General features: G+C 42.5%; 1 protein-coding gene across 3 annotated transcripts in view; it reads right to left on the bottom strand.

The window, feature by feature from the left end:
* Positions 1 to 19,112, bottom strand: part of LOC124114452 (ankyrin repeat domain-containing protein 26-like) — a 792,436-nt gene that overhangs the window by 180,316 nt on the left and 593,008 nt on the right. For all 3 annotated transcript variants that reach the window (XM_046475021.2, XM_046475020.2, XM_046475019.2), the window contains 2 exons: positions 15,769 to 15,815; positions 1,256 to 1,397 (listed from right to left, as the gene is read on the bottom strand). In XM_046475021.2, coding sequence (XP_046330977.2) covers positions 1,256 to 1,397; positions 15,769 to 15,815 — 189 coding nt within the window. The remainder of the gene's footprint in view (positions 1 to 1,255; positions 1,398 to 15,768; positions 15,816 to 19,112) is intronic.

Consider the following 19,112-nt stretch of genomic DNA (forward strand, 5'->3'; position numbering starts at 1 on the left):
TGAGGTGTCAGTAATAGAAGCAGATGTCAGTGGCGCCGGAGAGGCAGTTGCTGATAGCGCCTCTTATGCCAAAGTAGAAGATCGGTTGAGATACTCAGCTTGTTAGTCTGAGCTTGTTGGTCTGAGCTTGTTGAAGCTTGTTGATCCGAGCGCTGGGGGTGCTGTGAGTGCCAGAGGCGCCGGGAAGCTAGAGGCGCTGGGAGTGCCGGGAGTGCCGGGAGTGCCGGGAGCACCAGAGACGCTGAGAAGCTGGTCTGAGATACTCAGGCGCCGGTGGTGGTGTTGGTAACGTGGGAGGCGCTGGGAAGCTCGGTGGACATACTCAGGCACCGGTGGCGGCACTGCTGTCAACGTAGATGGCGGAGGAGACGGAAGACCGGTCCCGTTACGGGCGTCATTAGGTGTGTCCTGGATACTCGTATCGGCAGAAGGGGCGGCCCCAACCAGATTTGTTCCTGCGGCAACATGTGCAGTGAAGCAGAAAATTTGGAATTTAAGCAAAACATAACTATGTGGCAAAACCACAAAGTACGGGAAGCAGCAAACAATTACGCTAAAAGGTAGCTAATAGGCAAAGCTTTAAGCATAAAACATAACCATGTGGCAAAACCACAAAGTACGGGAAGCAATTATGTAACTCAAAAACTTCATATTTTATTGTAGTTTATGAGAGCAAACAATTACGCGAAAAGGTAGCGAAAAGGCAAAGCTTTAAGCACGCCAAAACAAAATACATAAATTTAGTGTATTAAACCAAAGAAAGAATTCAAAACACAGAACACGAAATTATGTGGCCACGTGGTGAATGGCAAAAATGGTGGGAAAGAAACAAAATGGGGGGAACAACATTGCGCCCGTAAATTACTGTGACTAGAGCCACAAACAAGCGATAAACGTTACAAATTACAAATGAGAAGACCCTAAAGGTAACAGCCCATAAACAGGTAACAAAGTAGCAGCATACGATGAATGTTGAAACATGCAAATTAAAGAGACAATAAGCTTTAATTTCCCAAAGGGATACAAAGCACATCCATCCGTGGAGGTGACAAAGCAGTTATGTGTTTTGGTGTGACGTCATGACTTCCGGGTCACGTGCCGACTGTGAGACTCTGCTTCCTGTACTGGTTGGGACAACTTTTTTCAGCAGCTTGATCTCACACAGTTCGTCTCTCTGTCAAAAGACAGCAGTAAATGCAATATGGAGTAATCCAGGATAAGTTAAAAAATATAATTTATCTTGTATCTTACTCACTTTTTCATTTTCTAATTTAATCGACATGATCATGCTGCTCAGCTTTTCTTGGGCATTCGTACTTGCATCCTGTAAAGTAGCTTGTTTCACATTCTCCAGCTGCTGTTTCAGGTTGAGGCACTCATGGTGGGACTGGTTTAACCTTGGGAATTAGAAAAATATTCTTAATGATCCAAAGGCATTCATAGAATAAAAATACGAGAAGTGCCATGCCACATTAGTTCACCTGGATATCTTGCATACAATTTTAAATGTTAAAATAGACAGCCACTTAACAAAAGTTGGGGGAGGTGGAACAGACTTCTTCCTGATGTAAGAGGTTAATTCTCAGAATAGAATTATACACAATTATAACTACTTGTTGATGATTACCTCGGATACCCTGCCTCAATAACATCAGAGCCAGGGAATGGTGGGATCTTGCATCTAGTAATGTCAGGTAGTTGGCAGTAGTGAAGTCAAACAATATGATAAAATGGAAAAACAATGCACTCCTGATTCCACCTTATAGAACTCCATATATTGGTATTTAAGGCATCATTTCCAGTTCTATGTCAGCATTTGTTTCTGTGAGGTCACTTCTGACTTCCGTTTCCTTCAGGTGATCTCTTTCAGTTGTGATGTCACATGTGATGTTACTTCCCATTGACTGTACATGTTAAATGCCATCTCTGTTGAGCCATAGAGTATCCCAAGATCTGATCATGTGATTCCAGATGCTAACCTGTGATCCATCCACCAACTAGTTGACAAAAGGCGAACTACTTACCTTGAAATTTCATGGTGTCTGGAATCTTGACCCCCCACCAACCTCCTTATTTTAATGGAGAAAAGGGTGTCAGGCTACTGGGTTAATATAACCTGGGCTGCCACCACATGCCCCAGCAAATACAGTCCCTCAAGATCGGGTTGTGTACATCACATAGGTTCAAGTTTGAGAATGTACTGAGAGATTTCCACTGAAAGCTTGATATCACTTCGATGGATACCAAGTTCCATGAAACCAGGCTTTTTTCTAGGGCTTGTTACCTTCCTCATTTAGGTGCAGAGACATGTGTTTGGCTATAACTGTCTGTGATGTTGGCCATCCTGCCACAGTAGCATATTTGGGCAGATATGTAATAGAGGTAGAAGTTTGTAAGAATTATCGAACAATAGTTATCATTGTTAATAATTCTAAGAATACTACCTCTATTACATCTTTGCCATAATCCTGTATTTTGGCTTCAGTCACACTAACTAAAATTTTCAGATTTTCAACAGACGTCCTCTTCACTGTCAATCACACAATTAGTTTTTTCCCTTTTAGCACAATAGTAACCCAAGCTATGACGTGTGCAATGGCGGGAATCTCACTTTTTTTCCCACATCTAACTACTAGAGGTAGATGAATTGGGGAGGTGGGTGGGAGTACTTCTGATGTAATAGAGGTAGTATTCTTAGAATTATTAACAATCATAACTATTGTTCAATAATTCTTGTGAATCCTCTACCTCTATTACATCTTTGCCAGAATATACCAGAGGGACCCTTTGGGATCTGCCTCTAGTAACTCCCTGTGTACTTGACAGTAATCTCTTCTGGAAACCATTATTCACTGATTCTAATTCTGACTCGCGATAATTTCCTCAGAATGTATCAAGAATCAGTCAAATATATGATACCTTCACTATAATTACCGTTATATTTGCTGATCTTGTTAGTAATAATGATGTAATTTCAGGTCTATTTCTACCCAATGATGTCATTTATTAGTAAATTTGGATCTGTGACACTTATACCGGTGCTGAGGTCACTTCCGGTTTGTCACTTCCATTTTATTGGATAATAATGTCTCTTGTGGTATATTTCTCCCAAAGACGTCATTTCCTGATTAGATGGACCTTTTACTGCTATTTCCAGCACTGGTGTCACTTCCAGTTATGATCTCATTTCCGGTGATGACTTCACTACCGGTTCTATATCTCTTCCGGTCACTGGAAACATTGATCCTCAAGGAGCTCCCAATCCATCCTACAACTAATAGAGAGGATAATCAAGGGTGTACTGACTCTCTGATGCTGCTGGTGTCAGATCCTCGTGGCACCCGCCCTCTAGTTGCCCTCTAGGTCCGGTCTCACGTCACCAAAGAAAAAACTGGTGAAGGTGTTTTGTGAGGCCCACTGACAGCTTGACAGTACTTGTTCTACTGAGATGGACGTCCATGAAGCGAGACTCGTGGTGCTGATCTCCTGAGCCGATCAGGATCCAAGACGTGGGGTTGAATTCTATGCCTGCATATAACTCGCTGCAACGGTAGCCAACTATTGTAGCCTTGGTGATGTCCTTGTTGGAATGAGTCTTGCAAGATATAAAGAGTCTCCTTCAATGACGTCTATGTGGGTCTGTAGCTGAGAGAAAGAACTTGAGAGCTAGCTCTAATGGGACATAAAAGTGTCTGGGTGATCCACTGTCTGTCCCAAGGCAGGAATGGTATAGTGTCTGTGGCCCAAAGGCACCATCGTGGTAGATTGATTTTTGGCTACAAAATCTGAGAGCCATCTTAGAGTGATTGAGGTCCAATGTTGATCATGGGTGAGACTAGGATAGTCCAAGAGTTCTGAAACTCTTGCTGCTGTCGCCATTGTAGAGAACCAATGCCAAATCCCTGGTAAACTTATAGGTGCACCCGTTCAAGGAGCAATCGTGTGAAGAATTCAACCATGTATCAAGTAGGCTCGCTTCTTTAGTAGCTTCCTGCAGCCAGATCTGCTGCTGCTAGGTTGGCTCAGACAAGATGAAATGAATGATGACAGAAGATGCCCTCCCACTGAACCCGGAGTCAGTATTATGTTGAAATCGTAAATCGCAGTCCATAGACATTACCAGGTTGAAAGGGTCTATAACTTATGAGTCGGTGGCAAGGAATTCAGAATTTGCGTTCACCTCTGCCCCGGACAGAGGATCCTCGTTTCTTGTAGTCGGACTGACGAAAAGATTCCTGAGAAGACTGATGCTTGTTGTACCCCTGACTCTAATGGAACAAATTCTTCCTGGAGGGGAAAAACTTCTTCTTAGGAGGCTGTTTATATGACAAGTCCTTCTGATCCCAGGACGCTTCTGGGGATGGGAAGATCCATGTGCCTTAGTCGCTAGGTTGATAGTTGATACTTGAAAACCATCCATTGTATCTTATCTGACCTCTTCTATGATATGTCCCAATTTGCCATTGAATGTCTTGGGAGCAGATATCTGTTGTGACACATCATGAACCTCTTGGTTTGGTTAGAAACAACTCTTGAACGAATCTGTGCTGGTAGCTGTTGATGCTGAACCTATAGTAGCTATGAAGACATCCAGACTTGGGTGGAGAGTAAGTCTTTCTGCATTCTGACTATAGTGTCTAGTAGGCTGTGATTGAGTCAGACTTGATCTATCCTAATAGTCATAGGAGTCTCTCGTAATATTCGTAATAGTCTGTACACTCCACGTGTTCCCTGAGTGGTACATCATTCGCTGGTGTCAAGGATTCCGGTATGATTAAGGTCCTGTGTAACGGAGCCTGTACAGTAATCCTCGTCTTGGTCAGCTGGCCAGTCGGTTAGACGGTCCGTAACCATACGGTGTCAATGGTCGGCTTGCAAGTTGTCTGGACAGTCGGATGGGTTGACGTGGAGTCCATGCAGCGACCGTACGATGTCTTGGCTGGGAAGTATGGCCTTGCGATACCCTGCTGGGACCAAAGCGGAGATTTAGCTGACCGTGTATCATGGTAGGGAAAAGCTTGCAAGCTGGCTGGACAGTTGGCTGGTCAGTACAGTCGGCTAAGGTAGGCCCTACGGCTGTGTGTGAGACAGATATCTGTCCCCCATGCAGTCTTTTGACTGGGGAACTCTTCTTTGCCGGAGCTGTCTATCTTCTCTTCATCATCTCCATGTCCTCATTTAAGGCTGAGAACCAAGTCTCAAACATGGCCTTCATCATGTCCTGCTGTTGCTTGAATAGTTGGTGTATCAGACTCATGGAGTGATGATTGTTCTGCTGGAGGAGTAGGGGGCGCTGGGGTAGAATCAGAGACCTGATTGGTGTTGGCTGCCGTGATGACTTCAACTTTTCTCTTGGTCGCTTCACGCCTTCTAGCCTTAGTTACAGCCTCAGCTAACGGTTTTGGCGCACCATGAGGTTCTCCCGTGATCATAAACTGACCACACTTCTTGCAACCGGGAGTAGAGGGAGACTCCATTATGACCTCACAAACACACCAGCTTATACTCATGTGCGTGTAATTGTCACTCCAGTTAGCAGCCATTAATATTTACTTACTGTGTCTGTTTTATAGAAGACTATTAGTATAATCTTAGATTAATGTGCTAGATTGTTACAACTATAACAATAGGTGTAATTGACAGTGAAGGGGACGTCTGTTGAAAATCTGAAAATTTTAGTGTGACTGAAGCCAAGATACAGGATTTATGGCAAAGGTGTAACAGAGGCAGAGGATTTGCAAGAATAATATCCTTTTCTGATGAAGGTTAGCAAGAGTTGAAGAACCATTCCTGTGCCTTCTGTGATTTTGAGTAGCCGTGATGTTGTGTTTTAGAGCTCTGATGGGACACAGGAGTGTGGCTTGATAGTCCAGTTTTATTCAGGGTGGGGATAGTGTAATGTCTATGCCAGAGCGGACAAAGTGCCACCAACTGATTTTTTGAAAATAAATGTGGTAGGGACCTGAGAATTTATTTTGCACCATGCAGTCCTGTACGTAAGTGAGTGAGGAAATATCAATTGTTTGCAGTTCTGACACTCTTTCTCACACACACTTTCTCGAAGTAAAAAGCTTCTGTCATAGGCTTGATATGATTGATAAATTCTATTTTAGGGAGGTGCATGGCATTTTGATATCTTTCCTTTTTGACTTTATAAGTTGATTAAGTGCTAGGTTAGTACCTATGGAAAGGCCATAGTGTTGAAGTACAATGCCATGTGGGAAATTCTTATTCTGCCTCAAATAGAGTAAGAAATCTGTGACCATAGGTATAAGTGATATCTATGTCTCCGAAAACCTCTTCCTCTTCACTACTGACAGAACTTGGTCCTTCGGGTGTCAGTGGTTTGATGAAGAGGGTCTCAACGATTGTATCACCACTTCTGAAGCAGACTTAGAGAAATAGGAGGCCTGCATCTTTGCCAAGATAGTTTCCAAGCTGTAAAATATATCCTATCTTGGCTGGCATAGCAGATTGTGATGTTCTGCTAGGCATTCTTCCGTAGGCATGACCTTGTACTTTTGGGAGAGATGTCTGCTTGAATATTTTACTTGTTTTGAGTCTTTAACAAATGTTTAAATCTCATTCCCATTTTATGTTGTATTTAAACTTAGTAAAATCTAAATATTTTTTAATTTGTATACTTATCCTGTATTACTACTTAATGCATTTACAGCTTACCTTAAGACGAAAAAATACCGTGGCTACCAATGGTCCTGGGTGAAAGAGAAAAGGCTGTTTCCATCTCAAGTCCTGCTTTTTGAAGGACCATCGCCGCTGTCATGTGACCTCGATGTTATGTCACATCAAGTCATATTACCGCTTGTCGCCCAAGCTTATCACAAAAAGGTATCTGAAGCTATAGAAGCTGTGACAGGTGGGCCCTTAGACGTAGTAATGCAAGATAAGTATACAAATGTGAAAAATAAGGGTTGTAAGGGTTGTTCGTCCTTAGCAAATCAAGTCCAGCTATCCTGTAAGCCTGCAGGATGACTGCGTGTAATTATATGGATATGGTGTTGTGACTGACTTCGGTCATGGACATATGTGATACTGGAATGAATAACTGTTTCCGCGAGCCACCCTTAGTTTCGGAGCAGCGGATGAAAACTCACAGTGAGCTTACTGGGCACAAGAGGAGTTCACCCTCATCTTCAATGCCCACAATCGTCGAGATTGGTGGAATGGTAAAGAATGATCGGGTTGGCCTGGAAGTTGATTTTTGGCTATAAAATCCCAACACATCCGCTAGGAATAGTGGGACGCTGTCGTGGGATCTTGATTTTAAGCCTTACAAAAAGTTTCAAATGATCTCCACTTGATCGACCACAAATGATCATATAATCCCCTGGTGGAGTGACGATGTTCAAAAGCAATGGCCTCAATTGCCCAGGCCAATAGCCCTTAGTGCTTAACGCCTTATTAAGATGAACCAAGCATGCAGATGAAACCTGCCTGGTGTTGGGTTAGGTAGTTTGCTGTGAAGGTTGATGAGAGGGGTAGTGGATCATCTTCATCCAGAGATGTGCTGGACTATGAATTGTAGTCTCAGAAAATCTACTAGATGAAAGAAAGTGTTGAAGAAGGGAGTGGGAGCGTCCCTTGATTGCGCAGGCACCACACCACTGTGCTGTTGTCAGCAGATATTGTGAGTTGGGTGGACTGGCGCTGCTCCCGCCAATGTGAGATGGCCAGAATGTGTGCTTCCAACTCTAGATTGTTCATGTGCCAAGTTTGTTGTGCACCTGACCACAGCCCTGAGGCTGTCTGGCCCTGTAAGTAAGCACCCACCCCTGAGATGTAGCTTCAGGGTTATTCAGGGTTTTTCACAGAAAAGGAGACACCTCCTAAGACGTTCATTCACCAGTTGAGGTGGGTCCTTAGGTGGACTGGTAGAGTGATGGCTACAAGTTGATCCTGCCACAAGATGCAAGAGGCTAGGAATAGTTGTATTGGACACAGTTGTAGTCGGCCTCTGCATGTCAAATACTGGGCTGAAGTTAGTTGCCCCAGCAACACTTGCCATTGGTGACGTGTGTGTAATTGACGCAGGGCAGTTGACAGATGGCGTAAGATCTTTAGCCATCAGCCCCTCGGCACTGATAGGATGTCCTGATCCATCTGAAACAGGCCCCCTGTGAACTGGAGCCGATAAGGAGGAGTTAACTCCGACTTCGCCTTGTTGATCATCCATCCCAATTGGAATAGCAGACGTCGGGTGAAATCCTGATGGCGTACCAGGTCGAACGTGTCCTGATTACACAGGAGACAGTCGTCTATGTATGACTCAAACTGGATGTTCATGAGATTTAGAAAGGCAGTTATTGGCTTGATTATCCATGTAAATAGCCACAGGGCTACTGAAATGCCAAATGGCAGGACTGCCCATTGGTAGTTGACCCCATTTATGCAAACACAACAAGCAATGAGATAGAATGCAAAAATATTTAATATACATGATAACAAACACATACATATAATGGTTTTGGCATGAACTTGGGAGCTGACTGAATCTTATCACAGACGAGGGCTGACCGAGAGCTAGGTGCTGTCCTGGAGCTGCTACGAGGCTCGGACGGTGGTCTGCAGACCGGGGCTGCGACCTGAGCTCTGGTGCTAGCTTAGTACAAGGAGAGGGAACGACTGAGTGCTAGGCGAGGGTCCTGAGGCCGCTGCGGCAGCTCGGACGGTGGTCTGCAGACGGGGCTGCAACCTGAGCTCTGGTTTAGACTTGGGGGAGAAAAGGACACTCTAGATGAGTGGAACTAGCCCAAAGCAAGTGATTGGAAGGTTACCCCCCTTACAAGAGTGAGTGCCCCCAAGTTGTGCTAGGTGTGGTAAGGAAGGTGCATTGTGTGCAACAACATAGAGAGGGATCACAAGATACATCAACATCGTACAAAGGAACAGACCAACACAACCAATTCAACGTAGCTGATCAGAGATGTCCCCGTAACTAGGTATTTATGGACAAATAATTAAAGACAACTGAGCATTCTTAATAACGTCCTCTGGGGTCCGAATATAACGTGTAAAACAGTCTGACTGCCACCTGCCCAGTGTTTTTATGAGGTGATCTTCCTTACGAACAGTTGCAGCGGAGGTCGCTGCCCCTATGCGAAAAGAGTGCCCAGAGTATTTAGCTGCGTCAAGGTGTGCATGTTTTATGGTCATATTAGGCCATTGCAGGAACATGGTACGGGAGATGGCTTTTCCAACACAGTCAACAAACAGAGGATCACTGTCCCTGGTACCATGTGATAATCTTACTTGTTTTAAGCGGTTCAAATTGGCAAAAGGGCAAATGGTAGAGTGGTTGGCAAACAAGGGAATGACCACGCCCTGTCTAAAAATATCTGTCTTTGAAGCTTTGAGCACGAGAGTACACTTTCCTGTATTATGGTCTATGGTGACATCAGATAGACTTAAATTGGTACTAGCATCGAAGTCACAAGAACATGTGAACTCGGCACATCGTAGAAAACCAAAGAAGGCAGTGGCACATGACCTCCATTACCAGGTCATTGAGAGGTCCGAGCACCCCTTTGCGTAGTGTACACACAATCTTCAAAACATTGTAGGTTATGGGTAAGCGTTTAGGCACACCCTGTTGTAGTAGCTTCTTGTATCCATGAAGTAGGGTTCGTAGCTGATTTAGACCACCAGTAGACACTGAATCGAACACTGTATGCACACCTGCCTTCAGATAGGTAAACCGAATACCCGCAAGATAGGATTTGACAGTGACATACGGTAGTTTTGCTCACCGAAACAAAAGGCCACATATTGTTGCAGAAGTGCCAAAAAACTGGTGGCAGACCCGGTGCTGCCCGTGTAAGGCTTGAGCATGTAGAGTACAGGCTATATGTCAGGAGAAAGGCAACGTATGACTGAAAGCCAGAATCATAGGTGGTCAACTGTGAGTGTTGTGGACATGGTGTTGCTTGTGGTGCCACATGTGGAGCAAGTTTCCGAAATCTGTCAATCTGTAACCGAGACAGAGAATCAGCAATTTGGTTTGACACGCCTGGTACATGTTTGGCACATATCACAAAATTGTCAGAGGCTGCTAGTGAGGTAACCATACGCATCAGAGGCATAATGTTTTTGCATTTCGATCTACCCTTGTTGATTATATTTACTGTTGATTCATTGTCACAATAGAACAAGATTCTTTTCCCTGACCACTGCTTGCCCCATAATACGGCTGCTACTACAATCGGATACAGTTCAAGTAGTGCCATGGATCGACTGTTGTTTTGGCAATGGGCTTGCATAGATAGCGGCCAAGGTGACGAAAACCAAGCACCCTGAAAATAACCTTTAAAACCTAAAGTAGATGCGTCGGTATACAGTTCCATGTCAGAAGCCTGTGTCCTGGAAGAGTCGTGAAAGAAAGAAACACCATTCCACTTCTGGAGAAACACATGCCACATGTGCAGATCAGAACGACATGCAGCAGAAATGTTCACTCTGTGGTGCAGTTTTTTAACGGATTTAGATAGATCAATGAGGTAAGACACAATGGATCTTCCTGGCACAACCACTTTGCAGGCATAGCACAGATGTCCTATCAGAGACAGTAGTTGTTGTTTGGTACACTTTCTCTTGTGACTGAACTCTTGCACTAACAACGATATTCTAGCCAACTTGTCCAGGGGTAGTCGGGCAGTCATGGTATTCGAATCTAAAATGATACCTAAATATTCCATCTCACAGGCTGGTGCAACGGTTTTATGTTGGGTCAAAGGAACTTGCAACTTGTTGAAAGTGGCTGTTAATGTGTTCATAGTAATAGAAGCTTGGTAGTTGGTTCATCAATGGTGAGGAAGTCATCCAGCAAGTGTAAAACGAAATGGACCTTGTAATTGTTTGTGAGGATCCAAACAATGGCTACTGATATGCAATCAAAGATACGAGGGCTAGATCGGCATCCAAACACTAGGCGCTTGAAGAAGTAATACTGATTGTCCCATCTAAATCTGAACAGTGTCCAATAATCTGGGTGAATGGGGATTTGCTTGAAGGCGTCTTTTATATCCACCTTACACATACTCGCGCCTTTGCCAACTCAGTTCAGTTCCCGTATGGCATCAACGATTGTCCTGTAGGTTAAAGAGCACATGTCCTTGTCTATCCTACCTTAATGCTAATAATGTCATCGTTGTCATGTGGGGCTGAAAGGTCCAGGATCAGTCGTTTTTTTATGGCTTTATATTCCTTCTGCTATGCCCAGGGGGCTGACCCGAAACACATGGTAAGGGGTGACTGAAAAGGGTCCAATAATGTAGCCCCGATCTAATTCTTGACGGACAAGGTGTGTTACGGTATCGGGTTCTTTCCGGGCGCTCAGGTTGTTTTTGCACTCCCAGGTAAAATTGGGCACTGTTGCAACGAGAGGGTGAAAACCGTGAGTCAGTCCATCACACACGTATGTTACAAAGTTCTGATCAGGGTGACGCCTTAGTTCCTCTTGTATGATGTTGGTATTTAGTGGTGTCAATTCCTCAGCAAAGTGTCACTTGTTGATTCCATGTCCCTTATTGGAATTAGTGTTGGATTTTTTGCAAACCAATTTGTTGTGATTCTTCCCGAAACAAGTGGAGCACACATGCAGAGAGTTGCAGCGAATACGCATGCAGCCACTGTCATTAAAATTGTTGCAAACCTCCTGTCCCTGGTACCATATTTTTGGTCGACCATGTGAATCGGTGGAGCTGTTTGCAGTGCTTGTGGAGGTAACATTCTTTTTTCCCAAGCTATGTCGTAGGCTGTCTGTTCGCAGGTGTTCGTCAACATGGATGGACATGTCGCGGAATCATTGCTGATGCTACTGCACAGGTCACATGACCTACAGCGAAGGCCAGAAGTACAAGTGGTACAAATTCTGGTGTCCGGAACGCCCCAGGTGATGTGCGTACCCCTCTCAGCCAGAGCTGCCACACGAGCCGCGAATCTCTTGTGGTATTCATAATGTACATATCCTCCATATAAAGTGTGGAGTTCCGCTACTGTACGTTCATGTTGTTCCAATTGCTCTCTCCTATTTGGCCAAGCTTCACAGAAAATATCCTTGAATACTTTGAAGGCTCTGCTGAATTCGGCAAAGTTCAAATTCCTGGTGGTACGTGGGTCAAGTTTTAACAAGTTTTTGCATGAACCTGTCTCCTCAGCAAGTCTATATTCACCAGATTCTTGGCATGGTAACAACAGAGAAGCCAAATTTATATATTTACCTTGGTGAATTTTACGCTTTCCCTCATTTCTCGCATGACTCCCATCAATTCCACATTCGCTGACGCTAACTGGTTGCCTGCTGTTGTCACTGTTGCCGGAATGCTAGTAGAACTGTCAGAATTCCCGCTGTTTACATGACTGTACTGGGGAGTAACATCGTAGGAAGGAACAGCATGTACAGACGACAATGAAGACAAGGGGGAGGAATGTTGAACAGCGCTGGCCCCTCCACTGACCGTGTGGTTCTCGTTAAAATTTTCCTTGTACAGTTGTAGGATCGTCTTTCTTCCCCACAATGCAGGCACTGTGATACCGAAGGAGCGCAGCCTCTGTCTCAGGTCAGCTGTTGTGTCGTAAAGAACGGCTCTGCCTGTCGCACTTGCTCTGACCTGTGACCCAACATGGGACTGTTGTCGGAAGTTTCACTTGTTGCGGAACAGCTGTCCTGGTTCTCCTTGACGTCCGTTTCGGTGCCATTGCCAGTGTTTTAGGTACCTTGCTGACATGCAGGAGGTGGTCTGTGCAAGCGGCAGTTGGTCACAATAAAGGTATGGCAATTTTTGTAGCGAGTGTTGTTGTCCTTCTAGCTTTGGGAGAGGAATGGAGAGACACAGGGGCTTAAGGGTAAATAGGCTCCCGTGCGCATGCGCAGAGGGGGAATTTGAAACCTTACGAGGGATAGTTGTAGCGTAACATTAACACATTCATGAGAATAAATTTTATAATACACTTGACATGCATGTAGTAAGTAGAAAACAAAATACGTTGAATTTGCATAAACCACAATATTAAATTATCATTTAAAATAGAACCTGAGAAATTTGTGGTCAGAGGGATAGATAGGTATATGCAGGTACACATCCTGCAGGTCGAGACTGATCAAGGAATCTAATGCATTGATGTTGGTTCTGAGCAGTATCATCGTTGTGAGGCGGAAGTAAAGTGGACGTTCTAGATAACACTTGTGAATGTGAATCATCTGACCATGGCTGACCATGGTTGACGGAGGAGCTTGTGCTTAAACTCTGAATTCTAGTTGGAGAGCGCTCAGTAACTAAGCCTGCATAATGGTGATCTCTGCTAGAGCTGCTCGGAGGTGGTTCCTCATGTGGTCAATCTGACATTGTTGAAAGTCAACCGGTCTGAAAATGGTCTGTGCGGTTCGGATAATATTCTGATAAATCCTGCTCCATTGCATGGGTTGTAGACCCTAGTGCAGATAAAGGTTTTAGTATGTACCTGATTTCAGTTCTAATGAAAGCGAATCTGGTGTCTTGGACTTTAAGCGTGGTAAGTCCTCATCCAAAGCGTGTGCCCGATCTGCTACAGCAAAGGCATCAATAGGAAAATCACCCTTCCTGAATTTTGGTGGTGTGAATGATGGCGCAAGCCTTGAAACAATCTTCATCTTGCACCCTAACCATATCCTTGAGCATAGGATCCTCTGGTATGGATGTGGGCTGTGACCATATGGTATCCTTTTTATCGACCCCATTATTAGGGGAAGGCGCTTCTGACCCGAGACAGTCTGCTACCCACTCAGGCATTTGCGCTAGGCTAAGGTGAGTATTCCATTAAACAGAGGAATCTCCATCCTCGCTGACTGATACGTCCGGTGAATCCGAAAGGTGGTGACTCGCTCTCCTTGCAGGTGAGCGACTTCTTGCAGAGTGCTTTGGTGAGAGTGAACTGTGCGACAAAATCCATGTATGAGATGTTGTGTTGGCGCTTACCAAAGGCATACTTGTAGCAAATCGTGCATCTGGTGTCTGATAAATGTTAGATGCAGGTGTAAGAGCTAGCGCTTAAGTAGTGGGATGTGTAAGCATTGTAGCTGATGCAGGAGGCTGGTATGTTCATGCAGGCACCTGGTACATATGTGCCATGGATTGCATTAAGTTTTGCATCCATTTTACAGAAGGCTGCGCTTACGTCTGTTGCACTACTGGGTAGGCAGGCGGTGCTGCGCAGTTAAGCCTGGGGTCATAGAACATGGAGAAGAGTGAATGTCGGCAGTTACTATCACCGTGGTAATAACCGGAAACTGGTGGCTGGTAGCGTCCTGCCACTGAGACATGTTCCTCACAACACGACTTGACTGCTGTAAAACACGTTTGTGAGTGACCTGTCTATAAATGGAGAAACTCGATGGAGAGATAGATGAATACAATTTACATTTGAAATTTGGAGTGCAAACATGAGTGCATTCCTTGCAAGAGGATGAGGATCTTTAAAAGGTTTTATACCACATCAATGACAAGTTGTAGTTGAGATGGACTTGAGCATGCCAATGAAAACACACACGATACGTTCGGCAAAACATTATGAATTTTTTAAAGGGTATAATATCAAATACACGAAAACTCTATATAATGCCAAAGGCTACAGGTATCTAAATATACATAAGCATGAAAATACCTAGCTGAGAATTGCAAACAAATTCAAAATGGTGGAAACAACAAGAGTCTTTTCACAGGGAAAACACCCACATATAAATACACAAACAAGTGAAAGGAATATGAAAGGAATACATCACTCATTGCAAATGAAATTTAGTGTGGAAGCAGAAGCTAACCACCATAATAAACCCAAAAGATTGAAAGCCAAGCGAGACACGTCCTTCCTAGTCGATGACAAGTGGTAATATGACTTCATGTGACATAACATTGAGGTCACATTACAGTAGCGATGGTCCTACAAAAGGGGAACTTGAGATAGAAACAGCTTTTTCTTTTTCACCCAGGACCATTGCTTGGCGATGTCTCTTTTTGTTTTAAGGGAAGCAGTAAAAGCATTAAGGAGTAATGCAAGATAAGTAAAAATTTACAGTAATAGTCAGCCAATGCTCTGATTGCTTGGAATTTAGCCGTCATCTCCAGATAATTTATGTGCATTCCCTTGTTTGACCATTCACCTTGGACTGTAGCGCTGTCCATTTGAGCGTCTCAACCTTTCAGGAAGCATAAGTGTTCAGGTGAAGTTCTGGAGAGAGAACATGAGAGAGATTCTTGGCATGACAATGTGATGCTGTAGCTTCCAATACAGGTCCAACAACCGAGCAGGGGAGATTATTTGATGATGTTGTGATGATCACACCTGGATGGCAAAGCCAAGCATAGTTCTTTCTCTTGCTGGAGATGTCAATTACAATACCAATCTTACTTCCACAAGTAGCAAACTTAATATCCTCCACCCTGTGCCATCAGCCACACCCACTTGTATCACACACCATTACAATAGCGGCCTGGAAGGTTTCAGGTATGGCATCAAGACAAAAGGTGGTTCAAAGAAAGCTGCTGAACTCCTTTCTCCTCAATGTCAACACCATATATTACCTGTGGTTTTCACCAAGGGGGTAAGCGTCTAAGACCTGCATCACTTCCTCTTAAATCAAGCTGATGATATGCCCTGATAAACTGGGAAAATGTTCAAAGAGGCGTCAAGGCCAGATAATTCAGGATTGTGTGAAAATGTCTAGGTGAAGAATAAATATAACAATGACAAATTTGTAAAAAGAACTTAAAAGCTTACTTTTCTTGTAACATCTCAATCTTCGTTTCTAGTTTTGAGTTATGTTCCTGGAAAATAAAAGCATTTTATGTCAAAACATATCCAACATCATTGTTACTCACCCAGTTTTATAACATATATTTATAATGTATCATGTCAGAGCTATAGGTTCGAGACTATCTAGTACAGACTCAGGGGTTTGAGAGTATATAGCTCTCTCTACTACATATATGCCTGATTACCCATGTACACTAACCCACATATAACAAAGAATAACAATTTACCTAAATGAACACAAACTAAATAATCTAAGACAAAACACCAAACCTTCCAACATTTAAACACCAAAACTCCAAACCCCTAAAATAGACACCACACTTGCCGCCATGCTAAACAAACAAAAGGATCCAAACATCGCTAAAAACAATTCATTAGCATACATCCATGAGAAATGGTCAAATTGGTGCCACATTTACTAGGACAGATCCTCTGATCTGTCCTCAAAGCATACCGTCTTTGGCGTCCACATCTCTCAATCTCTAAAACAAACAAAATCTTACCGACTCCCCAATAATCAATCAATCTTTACGGCCGAACTCATGGGCATGGCCACAGCCCTTCAAAACCCACAAATAAAAACCCAGCATAACATCCTCATCCTCACAGACTCCCTCAGTGGACTCCAGGCCCAAAAAACCAAAAACACTAAAAATCGCCCCAAACTAATTAATCAAATACTAAAAAGCTCTAATGAACTAACTAAAGCAGGCAAACAGCTAGAATTTGTTTGGATAACTGCACATGTAGGAATTTATGGTAATGAGCATGCCGACCAAGGAGCTAAAACTCCCAGAAATAAGTCTAAATCTGCCAATTTTCAAATCAGAAATTAAAAGCATAACAAAACAAAAAATCTCCAAAAAATGGCAAACAACATACAAGAACTCAAACTGTCAGTTAAAAAAAGTACTCAAAAAAACCCTAACTAAAGCCAACATTCTTTACCCATCCCAAAAAATCGACAGGGCCATAGCTAAATTACAAACAGGTCACACCAAACTAAACAGCCACCTTCAAACACTAAAAATACACGCAACAGGCACATGCCCACACTGCACTCAAAAAGAAACAACAGAACATGCACTCATCCACTGCCCAGACTACAAGACACACAGAACAACACTCCAAAACACACTGAACTTAAACTCCGAGTTAACTCTAGAAAAACTTTAAAGCCCCAGGCAAATACCTAATTAAAACAGATCTTATTAACCGAATATAACCCACAAATAATCAAAACAAATTTTTAAAAATAAATAATAATAATTAATAAACAAACCAAACAACTTAACACTCACACCTCCCTTAGTCTCTCTCTCTCTAGTTTCAGTCATAGCTTTTTAGATAGATGCTAGTCTAAGGTAACAAGAACACATCTCCAAGACATACTATTCAATAAGACAAGAGTTATGTCAACATAGTTTAATAGATTTAAAGCTTTTAGATAAATACTAGCCTAAGGTATCAAGATCCCATCTCCCAGACATAATATCCAATAAGACAAAAGATATGTCAACATAGTCTTATGGATTGCCTTGAACTATTTTATTTAAGTAAATCTGTCATCACCTATATTAGAATAACATTCAGCAATTACTTCAATTTAGACTCATTAAGGATTAGCCCCCATACAAGCTCGTCTATAGTGATACCATAATCTCTTTCCAAGCACCCAGTAAATATGTCAACAAGATTATTGCCAGTCCAACAGGATTAACAGGATTAAGTATTCCCCTCTGTCTATCCATTCATTAACCATAGGGCACACCCCATCGTGTATCAACCAATCATATTCCTTTTTATTGTTCTAATTTTTGTTAAATACATACAGAAGCAAAATGTTAAGCAGAATGGGTTTGTCGCTCTAGCCAAGCAGATCTCTCTCCCACAGTCAAGAGGGTTGTACCGACTCTCTGTGGCACCCTCAGCAAAAGTTAAGATATTGTTCATTGTTAATTGCTCTTGTAAATAAAATTGTGATTAGTCTCCTGTGACTCCGGCTCTTCGATGACTTATTCCCCCAAGAAAACCAGCACACCATTTGGAAGGTTTTTTTCATCCGAACAGAACCATAATACTACTCCCTTGTCCAGATCAAGTGAATTTCTCACCAAAGGCCATTGAGATCGGAAATGGTGAATCAAAATTAAAATCGACAAAAGATCAGCGATTATTATAACCACTGACCATATCACAGTTTTTCAAAACATTTGAATTCAATTCAGTTCAATTCTTTATTGTATGAAAGGTCACAGGCCCATATACAACGGAGTTACATAAAATATTTTATGAGATCCAAAGTCGAGGCAACAATTCATTTATTAACAAAAAATGCATGATTATGTACAAAGCCATTTAGAAGATCCTAGCAGGACAGTAATGGATACAGTCTTATAGCATTAAAATGAGATAAAGACCACTTTGGTAAGTACTTGTTTATTAGATTTTCGTATATAGGGCAAATAAACATAAAATGGTATTCATCTTCGACAACACTGTCACAGAATGGGCATAACCTTAGGGATTTCTCAATAGATGAAAACCTCCCTATCTTAATTTTTAGATCATTCAGGCCAAGTCTATAACAAATAATGATGTTACGGAAATTCCTGTACCATAAGTTAAATAAGATTCTGGTTCAAGCAATGACATGAACTGGCGATAAGTATCATTTCTTGAACTTTCGTAAATATCTGAATGCCATTTCTGATGAAACATATCAACAGCACACATGTGAAAGTACTAAATGAAAACATTTGCATTACAAATTGTCTGGGACAGCCAAATGAAACCAAAGCCATATGTAAAAAGCAATGTACGTATACAAGAAGCCCACGTGTTCTTTCCAAGACTATCAAGGTGTACAAGCATGTTGTAGGCTTTCTTAGGAAAACTGTGTTTAGGCATAATTATTATTTTACACCAATACTTCAAGTAACGAGTGTAAGATATAATGTACAATGGGAATCTCCCGCATTCTCCATAAACCATATTACTTGGTGTTGACATACCAACATTCAAAAACTTTTTACAAGCGAGGAGATGAACCTTTTCAATTGTATAGAACTCTTTACAACCCCTTATCTCAGACCCATATAGTAAAATAGGTTGTTTTTGAGAATCAAATAATATAAAATACATTTTCGGTGAAATAACTCCAAGCTTAGAGATAACAGAGTGGACTTGTAACAGAGCTTTCTTTGCTCTGTTTGTGAGATTAATTACAGACTTATTCAGATTCAGTGTATGGGTAAACAATATGCCAAGGTATTTGTATTCATTCACAAAATTAATACATTTACCTT

This window comes from Haliotis rufescens, unplaced genomic scaffold (assembly GCF_023055435.1).
Source record: "Haliotis rufescens isolate VD_foot unplaced genomic scaffold, xgHalRufe1.0.p SCAF_22, whole genome shotgun sequence".
Taxonomy (NCBI): Eukaryota; Metazoa; Mollusca; class Gastropoda; order Lepetellida; family Haliotidae; genus Haliotis; species Haliotis rufescens.